We start from the raw sequence: 11,289 nt of genomic DNA, 5'->3' as shown, positions 1-11,289 counted from the left end.
GGCATGGCGTGGTGTTGCCGATAGGTTACACGGGCACGTTGTGCTGTACAGTGGAGCAGAGGTGCCCAGGTCCGCTGTCAGTGCTGCCGAGGAATCGTTTGGTGCTCGGATGCCGGGGGTAGCTGGTGCCCTGACTGGGCGTTACTGGGCCAGCTGGATGTTACAAGGCGCTCTGCCCAGCCAAACGCGGGTATTGCTGATGTCCTTGAGGAGGCGTTCAAGGAATCCAGTGTACAAGCAGAATGTAGTGGCTGTAAGACTATTATTCATAAGCTTTGTAGAAGCATCCTTGCAAGTTAATGTAAGAAGTCTTCATTCTGAGCTCTCCTCCTGGCAGGCTGCAGAAGATGTCAATGTTACTTTTGAAGATCAACAGAAAATTAACAAGTTCGCAAGAAATACTAGCAGGATCACAGAGTTAAAAGAAGAAATAGAAGTGAAAAAGGTATATTTGCTTCAAATATCCCATATTCTTCATTGCTCTGAATTAATTTTCAGCTGTAACAGAGAAAAGGGGGCTGTGGATTACTGTAAGTAATGTTTTGATTCTAGTAAGGGTTTTCTAATATTGTGAAAATAGCCAGAGAACGTTGAAATGGAAAAAGAAGTCATGAGAAATAAAGGCTGTACGTATTTTTTTGCATGCAGTTCTTAGAACTGCTTAGTTGTCAGATGTGAAGCATTGTCTATATATAATGGCTGTTTGTCATGTTCTTACAATTTTCTGTCTGAGATTGTTGATATTTATTGTTCTTCAATCAGTAAAGCAATTGTTTATTTATACTATTTCTGTGATGTTCTGGGAAAGAATGTTATGAGTGCATTGGTTTTCTTTTGCTAGGCTGAAGAGGATAAATCATTCAAATTTTCTTTTAGTATTATTTCACAGTCCTACATCTTTCCAAAGGAGTTTTACCGAGTTTTTAAAAAATGCTGGTACTGACACAGAATGTGTTCTATAATTGCTTTGTGTGATATGTATATTGTAAAAATGTTGCCTTTTTATATTGACGTTCCATTGATGGCTTAAGATGCTGAGACTCTAAGCAGTCCTACTTTGGCAATAAAGTAATTAACCTTTGCCATCTTATTTATTATTTTTTTTCTGTTCTCCAGCTAAATAAAAAAATTTCTGTGTGGGATCATAACACCTATTAGTGAAATTTTAAATCTGCTGTCTAGACAGTTAATTATCCTATTAATAACAGATAATGAGTATTTACTAGGAATTTCAGCTCTGTTGAATTTAATACTTCTGCTAAATTACAGCTCTGGAACTATTCTATTAAATATGTTGATAACATGCTAGTGAGTAGGAATTTTGCCCAAAATGCAGACTCACTGAGTTTGTTATTCAGCTGATCGCATGAAAACATATCCATTGAAATAATTTACCTAGTACAAAGCTACCACCTTTCTTATGTCTTGATAAGTAGAAACAACTTCAGAATTTGGAAGATGCCTGTGATGACATCATGATGCTTGATGATGATGATTCCCTGCTGATTCCCTACCAAATTGGAGATGTCTTCATCAGTCATTCCCAAGAAGAGACACAAGAGATGCTGGAGGAGGCAAAGGTTTGTCTGGGCAAAAGGGAGCTCCTTTACTGTACTAGTTGCTGCAGAGTGATGAGCGTTGAAGTGGGATGATCTGTGTGTCCTTTGAAGTTTTTACTCGGACTTTCATGTTTGATTTATGATTTGAGGAGGAGGATGAACATGCACTATAACTGAGATGTCAGTATACGAAGTCATGCTCACTTTTGGGCCCTGTAATAAGTCTTACGCCCTGACTTGGCAGCAAGTTGGCAAAGGGATACCTCATTATTGTTTATATGTTGCTGACAAACGTGACTCAGTTTGTTTTACGTAACTGGTGGATTTTTTTTTTTCTTTTTCAGAAAAGTTTACAAGAAGAAATTGAAGTGTTAGAATCCCGAGTGGAATCAATTCAGAGGGTGTTATCTGACCTGAAAGTTCAGCTCTATGCAAAGTTTGGAAATAACATAAATCTTGAGGCTGAGGACAGTTAAAGGTGTTCTAAATATATTCTACAGCTTTTTCTTGTTTTATTAAATGTTTTGATAACATTGCTCCAATTACATTAAAAAAAACCCACACTTTTTTTTTTACTTTCCTGTCTTTGGTTCCATCTATTTAATGAGAGCTTTCTTATTTTGGTTATTGCAGTTATTTATTTGTTCAGGAAAGCATTAGCTTCATACTGTTGGTAAAGCATCAAGATTGAAATATTTGTATTGTTTATTAAAATAATAAAGTCAGGCACATATTGTAGTTTTTCTTGGTCTTGTTTTCTGACTTGTGAAAATACTTAAGTACAGGAGCCATAGAAATGGGGAATATTTTCTTTGCTCTGTAGTGGCTGTTTGATAAAAGTTCCTGTGTAATATGTATGGCATGATTCAGCTGTAGTGGTGTTTTGCTGATTTTAGCAGCCCTTCTGGAAATACTAAATCTATCCTTTGTTTTTCAGTCTTAGCTCAGATAGAATAAACAGTTAGCTCAGTGCACAATGTGGGAACAAGTTGTCAGTGGAGAAAGGAGGTCTCTTTAAAGCTCACACTGGTTTTGAAGAAAAGCTTTTGGAGTCACAGTCATATTCAGTCATTTACTACTTTGTATCTGGGAATCACAAAAGATCCTGTAAGACAGAAGGGTGACTAACTTCTAATTTTCCTGAACAATCATGTTCTAAATCTGCATTTACATAGCAAATTAATGCCAGAATTGTTCATAGGTGATGTTGCTGTGTCATTATCAACCTCTGGAACTACACTTCCATTACTAGCTGGAGTTGAATGTATTTTTTCAAAGTGTTATTTGCTGCTAAACATCAGCAAACTAAGGTTTAGCATAACCATAAGAGAAGACTCTCTTTGACAATGAAGATCGAGTATCTCTACACAAGCATTTGTGTTAAATACAGAGCATGTCAACCAATGGCTGAAAGTGTCAAAAGCTGGGCTGATGTTCTGTGTGTTCCTGGCATTTTCCTTGTTTTTTTTTTTTCAGTAGAATTCCAATGGTTTGTGTCCTTCTGCTGCTGGACATGTGTACAAATACCTTGGCTATAACTGTACAGAATTTTAAGCTTGCTTTCTAAGTGGTGGTGGTCGTGATTCGAGCCTGTGCTTCAGGAAAAGTTCAAGTTTTTCCTTACTGAATAAAGTGAATACTTTAGCTACCTTTAGGTTAAATGTGGGTATGGTAGCCATGGCAACGCTGCTCCCTTATCTGCCAGCCAGTGCTTGTAGCAAATCCCCTTCAGGGAGGTACAGGTAATCCTTAATGTAATTTGAACCCTCCCGACAGTTTTCTGAGTGGCAGGCATTTGACACTGAACTACTTATAACAATTCTGGGCCAACCCACAACTGCTTTTTTAGGTGCTAAAGAGAAAAGGTGGCCAGTTATTTGATAGCAGCTGGTGTGAGTATTGTGGGCTTGGGTGACTCAGTGCTGCCTTATCCTGCTTTATGAGATACAGCTCTTGCTCCAAAACTGCCTTGCTAGGTTCCAGTCTTAGAAGTGTTGGTACCTTAAGCTTTTTTCTAAACAGCCAAACTATTTGTTTGGTATGTTAAAGTAAACGGTCCAATGTACTTTCTTTGTAAACCAAAGAGTATGTGAAAGACTTCTTTTTCCAGGTGAAAACTGAGCTATTGATGGAGTTTGACCCATAATGAGAAGCATCCAGCAGATGGCATCAAGGAGCTGGGAAACCCACTTTATGGTAAGGCCGCACCTAGGCTGTGAGTGCACGCGCTGAATTTAGTTAAGTGAAAGTTTGGCTGCAGTGATCACAGTCTTGTTAATTGGTTGGTAACATTTAAAATTCATTCCTAAGTGACTGCTGTGCCAGCTCTGCTGTTCTGAGCATATTCACAGCTGTGCAGGCTGCAGGTATTTAAAATTATTGATTTCCACCTGGGCCATAGTGTGGATACGACTACGTTATGGAAAAGGCAGCAAGTGGGGTTTACCTGTGATTCCAGGGGCAGCTGTAAAGGCAATAAGGACCTTAGCTCAGTAAAGGACCCGGGGGGAGGATACTGGCAAGATGTGCAGAGCTTGCGTTATAGAGAGAAAGGTACGGTAGCATTGTCCATACATACAGCCCTGATGTTTAGGGGAAAGAAGATGGTTATAGTGCTCTTGTGAATGCCAAAGATCTTTCCTCATTGGTGTTGGATCTCAGCCCTTTGGGGTTTATTTTGTGACCCCACACCCTTATTTTCTTTTTTTTTTTTTGGTTTTCATGGTGTTGGTGTATTTTTAGGTCATTTCACTAGGCTTTCCTGCACTACTAGAGTTTAGGCTTTTATATATATGATACAATTTTCCTGTTTGCTTAGTCCTTCCTACAAATTCTGTGTCCATACAGCCTTGAAAATCTCAGGGCCTTTTTGTACATATAATGTCCGGTTTCCTTGTATGGGTTGTGTTTGCAAGTCAGGCAAATTATCCAACAAACTTTTTCAGATTAGTCTCTGGATTTTTGTAGTTTACAGAACTAATGTCCCAGGATATTGCTTGGTATTTTTATATGTGTAAAGTAGAATATGCGGGAAACTCTTTGTTCTTAAGTTGTCATTGTGGAGGTCAGTGTGCAGCTTGTCTGTCCATTGCTTGAAATTTTTTGACAGAGTCCATTTTTTTCCTTGTAATAGCCTTTCTTCTCTTTAGTGTATATATGCAGTTGTTCTTCAGTTGGCATTAATTCTATTTAAGCCTGCCATCTTCTAGTTACTTTTTATTTTTGGTAGAATGGAAATTTCTATTATTTCTAATAATGTTTGCCTTATGTTTACCTTGTTCAGATAAATATAAGTCCATGGGGGGAAAAAATAACTGGTCCTCAGTGCTTCTCTGTGCGTGTCATGAATCATTTAGCTGCACCTGATAATACACGTTTTTAATATTGTTGTCAGAATGCAAATCATTGACTGTTATTCTCTGTGTTGTCAAGGGAGTGGCATTTGCAAACCACTTGATAGATGGAATGTACTGTAAATGTGCTAAGTGGAGTTTTAATCTAAGGGCTCATTTAGAGTGTTGAACCAATGATCTCTTAGTGACTGAGTTAGCTCTTCAGCTCCATCTTTCTATTAAAATCTAGTTTCCGTACTGTTTATGTTTTGCAAGACATCGAGTTGCCGGTGGCTGGCTTTACGCTTGGTTGCAGCAATTACAGCAGGTAAAAAAGCAAAACGGCAGCAGTGAAATACAGCTCATTTCACTGCCTGATGTCAAGGAGACTGAACTTACCACTTCCTCAAAGCAGTCTGCCAAAAACTTTGTAAAACATAGTAGGACACAATTGTTATGCTTATTATATTTTTAGGGCTTGTTTATGGTTCTCTACCTTGTCAGCTAATTTAAAAATATTTTCCACATGAAGCGTAACCTTCTGCAGTGGAACCTTCATTATTGCTCATTGCTTTTGTAGAGAAGATCCTCAGACAGCATTACACCCCATAATATAAACGTGGTCGATAATTATTCGATGATTATAGGAAGTGGTGTGTAGCCGAAGTACAGATAAATTTGTGGTATTCACTGTCTTTTCAGAGAGCAAAAAGAGATTGAGTGCTGTGTACTAAAGCCATATTAGGAGCAACAGAATTAAGTAGTTCGGTTTGCATGAGTCAGTGGCTCACATAATTTATCTAATGTTATTCTAATAGACTGATTCATGGAAGAGGAAAAAAAATGTGGATAAATATAGGTATGATAAGGCCTGACAGAAATTATTTACAACCAGGTTTATCCTTAGGTTGATTGTATGAGTCACACAGAAAACCAAATTATTTTGTTATTAAATGTTAGCTGTTGATCAGAAGAACGCAGTGCACCAAACACAGACATAAACGGCTGTGAAGGATTTCCCTCAGCAAGAGATGAAACGGATTTACAGTAAACAGGGCCTGCATCTAGCTGTTAAAGAGAGGTAATAAAAAGTTATAAACCTTAGTACAACAAGTAGCACAAGTGAAGACAAATGTTGTTAGTGGATTTTTAGATTCTGTCAGGTTTTACCCCTTCCAGCACAGTGCAGAAGTCCATCATATCCTCATGGTTGGATGATTTGCTTGTTAACTGTAGCTAACAGGATTTGCATACCAGACTTATAGTGCTTTGGTAAAGTTATACTTTTTAAAAAAAATTATATTTACATTTGAAATGTCTACTGTGTATTGGGTATCAGGACAGAAATGTGTATTAAACTGGACTCTGATAAGGACTAGTCACTGACCTATAGCACGCAAGTATAAAAGATGACTGCCTCTGGGTACAAAACAGCAGTAAATCAACTTAGATAAAAATTATTAATCTCAGTGTACGTGGCTAAGGACTGATAGTAACTTTGCACCCAAGACTTTTCATTAGCACTTTGGGGGAAAATAATAAAACTTTCTGTTTCATTTCTGTTGTGAAAGCTCTTCTCTGCTTGCTTAATATTGCTATTGAAAGTGATTAGAGGGCACAAAGTACAAGTTTATAGTCAGCTCAGTGTTTGATACAGTAGCGGTCAGACTGCAACCAATTTCAAACACCTGGTATTTTACCTATATGATACTGTTGCTTTCTACTGTGGTAACCGCGTGTCTCTCAAATGAGACAGGAAACCTTCGTACTGCTTTTCATGCTCACCAACCAGTATTTTGCATTTCAGCCCTGTGTACTGTAAGTGACACTTTCACAAGACAATGGGCTGCTGAGTAAGCTGTATGTATTTATATGTTTGGTGACATCAGCACAATAATGTCGCATCAGGTTGACTTTTATTTATTGTCACTGGCTAGAACTTCTTGACACGTAATTTTATTGCCATTATATTTGACATGACAAACATCTAATAAAATTGCATTTCATATTAAAGTGGAGATGGAATATAAAGAAGACTCAACTGGTGCCTGTCGCTATGACAATATGCGCTAACTTTGTGATTAGCATAAGTATTATCTCAAGAATTTCCCAAGTTTCATGGCAAATATGAATAGCTTGCAAAGCTTTCCTTACACTAAACAGGACTTGTGGGAAAAAGATCACAGGCTCTTTCCCTCTGCTCCTTAAATGCTGGTTTCGGTTCCCTCTTCTGTCAAATGTGAAGTTCTTACTGATGTCAAAGTTGATGCAAAAGTTAGGAAATTTTTCAGAATAATTTGTCTGTAACCTGCTGTTTTCATTTATCCTTTGTACCACAACAGAGAATACAAAGCTTGCTTTTTTATTCTAGAGTAGATTTAATGTGTTGATAATGAACTGAGCTCCAGGTCAGGCTTGGCTATATTTCACACACTTCCTTACACATTGAAAAACTCACATTTGGGCTTTTACTTTCATCAGCTTCATGTTGCAATGTGTGGTTTTCAGTTAATCCAGATGTATAGATGCCATTGATGGACTGGAAAAACAAATTACTTATACAATTAAAATAATGTAGAATGAAAAATTGATTAATTCAAAAAAATTAATTCCTTTTACATGTAATGAATTCTGAAAGGGTCAAGTTAGAGAGATCCTCTGTAAATGTAAAAAAAAACCCCAACTCGGCTATTTCCAGTGACTACCTCTTCATTGTGAACATCTAAGTTTATTCTCAACTATTTTTCAGCTAAGATGGTGAAGTTTGTTGTCATGTTCGATGTACCACTTACACCCAGCTGAATTATATCATCCAAATTATGTCACATTCTATTCTGTTAGTCGTATTAATGATTGGGGAACGTTCTAGTTCAGCTTTGAAGATGCTGCTGTCTCGGTCTTTTGGTTGCGAAGTAGAACTGAATTAGTGAGATTGTAGTAGTCTGCATAATTATACAGGAACAATTTATTTAAAGCACAAAGCAAACATGGAAATTTGCGACAACTAAAAAAATAAAAATCCACCCAGAATTACTTCCGTTTTGCAGCTATTCTGCTCCATTTGGAAGCAACAGAGTGAGAAAGATCTAAGAACCAGCTTAGAGCTTGCTGTGAAAAGGCGACACCAGCAATGTTAGAGGTGCCTGTAGTGTGTTTCGTAGACAACAGAAGTGCAGCAGGGATTTCTGTTCACAGCGCGTTAATGAGTTCCATTCTAGCTTTCTCTAAGAGGTTCTGAGCACGCATGGAAAAACAACGCTTTGAAAAAACACCTAGGCTTCATTTTTATGTACACCTTTGCAGATTTCCTGAATTCATTGCTGTTGCATTTGTACAAAATCACTGTGTGCGGAATTAGGATAGAAACACAAAGAAGAAGTAAATTTCTTTTTTGTTTCCTGTGTTGTCTATTGGGATTTTGTATTGGCGTTAGTACCTTCATTAAATGCCGTTGAGTTTCATGGCATTGGGACTCTCTCCCACACAAAGCAAGCTGTGGCATGCCCTCTAAATTCTTTGTTTTACCTAGATATGATGTGGAATTTTACAGAATTTATATGATTGTAGTGGAGAACAAGAAGAGATGGTATGTTCAGACATCCAAGCCTTTTGTACATCTGAAACAGCTTTGCTCCTGATCTTAGCCATTACTGAAACAGTAGTGTGGAGCAGAACTGGAGTTGACTCCTGTCTGCTGAGCCATTACTGAGTGCCTCCGACACATGAGGTTAGAGGAAGGAAGTGAATTAAACATAAACTTTACCACTATCTCCAGCGTGGTGAATGTAAGACTGCGCATGCAAAGATTTCTGCCTGGGTGGAAGCAAATAGGTCTCAACTCAAAGTCTACAAAACTTGGATGTGATTTGCATTAAGGAAATAGTTTACATTTTTCCTAGACTTTGTATTAAAATTGACTCAGAATTAGTACTAAAGCCTGTGAGGAATACTGATTTATAACAAAAAGCAGTAATCAGTCTTACCTCTTTAAGAGAACAGGCAAAAGCAGAAATTGCAAAAAAACCTCAAACTTGACTGTCATATGTATACCTTTTTTAATGTCTCTGCAATGTAATTTTCAAGACTTTTTAAATTATTTTTGACAAATGGAAAATCTGAAAAAGGACATGTCATTACTCATCCTATTTTCTTCCTTATGGTGCAAAAAGGGGCAAAGCGGCATTACTGTTAGAAGAAAGGACACAGCTGTTTTATAACAAATAATGAGATGAAAAATACAGTAAAGCCTACAACTGTTACTTCCTTGATTATTGATATTGAGCTTTATTGGAGCATTTAAAAGCTTGGAAGGGATTATAGTCATAGTATTGGCTACCATGGAAATGCCACTTCAAATGATAAACCCCTAGAGCGATACTGGTATTTTAGAGAATATCACAAGTAATTATGCAGGTGAAGAAGTGAATTTTTAGCAGCTCTTTGAAATTGAGTTCTTTATTCTCCCCTGCCCCCTTTTTTCCTGCCTTTAAAGAAGAGCTAATCTTATTTCTTCTCTGTTCTCTGTGAAGCAGGTATTTGGAATACTTATCTCAGCTTTCCAAAACACTATACAGTACAGTGATTACAGCTAAAAAAATAAGCTATCCCTAGTGCCTGCAAAATGTTAAAACAGAAAAGCATGATTGTTTCTTAGTCTCTAAGGAGGGGAAAATTCTTTTAACTGTTGTAACAGGAGGAGTAGAACACAGACAGACAGCTGTGACGTAACTAAAGATATAAAGTGCAAGTAGTTGTCCTGGTTTCGTCTGGACTGAGAAATGGTAGATTTTGAGTGTGAAAGGGTATTTGGAATAGCTGGAGATTTGGATGACTGGGTTTTAGCCAGAGCCTGCTAGGTACAGCTGTCATTAAAAGAGGAAGCAAGGTAGAGACATGCTGACATTTATACACTAATCCTTTTGGGTTTACTTTTTAGAGGAGGTTAAAATTGTGTGATATTGTATCTGAACTAGTTCATAAAAGTTGAAGATGAACGAGTATTCAGGCATACAGAGCATACTCCTTTGAGTGCAGTGTGGTTTGTAAACTGAGAGAAGTTTAAGCTCGATAATTCTGCTGGCCTGTTAGAGGTTACATGCATTATTCTTAGATAATCATAAAACCCCTGTCTTTTTCATAAAGATCCAATCAGTGCTGGAATCTTCACTAAAAAATTATTTATACTCTATGCCCAGGGACAGAGAAGTTTAAGCTCGATAATTCTGCTGGCCTGTTAGAGGTTACATGCATTATTCTTAGATAATCATAAAACCCCTGTCTTTTTCATAAAGATCCAATCAGTGCTAGAATCTTCACTTAAAAAAATATTTATACTCTATGCCCCAGGGACGTCAGAGCAAAGGTCCAAGTGTTTTGTGAAGCTAAATACTGACATTGTCAAAGCAAGAATTAGTCATTAAAAAGTAACTTTTAGGCCAGAATTGTAGTTAAGAAAAAGGAATTTAAATCCACAGGAAGTATCTGTTTTACAGTAATTTCATCTGGTAACTTAGAATTGAAATCTGTGGATTTAAGTGAAAGGGATAAATCTTATCAGAAGGACTTCCTTTCTGTTATTAAACACAGTCTGCTTGCAGGTCATAGAAGTGTGTAGCTGAGAATTCACCATTGTACAGAATTTGGAAAATTAAATTATGAAAATGAAGATCCTCATGGAAGGACTAATAACCTCTCTGTTACCAGTGCAGTGAAACCAAGACTTCAAACACAAATGAGACCTCAGGCTCCTCGAGGTCTGTCTTACGTTCTCAGCAGAGGAAGAATTCCAGCTGTTTAGCCAGGGGCAGAGACAGATGAGTTCTAAAACTTAAGCAAGAGTTTTGCTTGACGTGTACTGACAGAGCATTCTGGACAGTTCACCCACAGAGAATTCAGAAATGTTGTAAACACTGTTCTTGGCACATGAAGTAGCTTTGGTGTATTCACGTTAGCTGTTTCAATGGACACTACATAGGGTGACAGAAAACTTCGGCTTGCCTCTTCAGTTACGGTAAATACAGGATGATATGCAATTGACCCAGAGGAAGGAAAGCAGTCCCATGGAAAGAGTTGCTAGAACTGAATAAATAATTCACAATGAGCAGTTTATTCAAGCACATTATTTCCCATTCTTTTTGCAAATTGGCCACAAATAGAGTGACTTTTTTATTTTACCAGTTATTCAAGAAATCCACAAAATAATTCTTGGTCTCCAGTGCTGTCATGCCAGCTTTATTAAAAATAGGAGGGATTTGTAAAGCAACCTGTTTAGCTGGACACAGATGCCATGCTGTAGGTCTTGTTTGAATGATAGGAATGTGGCTGAGTGGTGGACTTGGCAGTGGTAGGTTAATGTTGGACTCTATGATCTTAAAGGTCTCATACGACGTAAACAATTC

At 37.6% G+C, this 11,289-nt stretch overlaps 1 protein-coding gene across 1 annotated transcript; it reads left to right on the top strand.

The window, feature by feature from the left end:
* The first annotated feature begins 109 nt into the window (after nucleotides 1-109).
* PFDN4 (prefoldin subunit 4) lies at nucleotides 110-2,297 on the top strand. Its single transcript, XM_009872486.1, has 3 exons — nucleotides 110-445; nucleotides 1,437-1,580; nucleotides 1,904-2,297. Exons 1-3 carry the CDS (start codon nucleotides 110-112, stop codon nucleotides 2,033-2,035), a joined length of 612 nt encoding a protein of 203 aa, XP_009870788.1. The 3' UTR covers nucleotides 2,036-2,297.
* Nucleotides 2,298-11,289: the final 8,992 nt, after the last annotated feature.

The sequence above is a fragment of the Apaloderma vittatum genome, unplaced genomic scaffold (assembly GCF_000703405.1).
Source record: "Apaloderma vittatum isolate BGI_N311 unplaced genomic scaffold, ASM70340v1 scaffold6047, whole genome shotgun sequence".
NCBI lineage: Eukaryota > Metazoa > Chordata > Aves > Trogoniformes > Trogonidae > Apaloderma > Apaloderma vittatum.
This window is presented reverse-complemented; position numbering and strand designations above follow the sequence as displayed.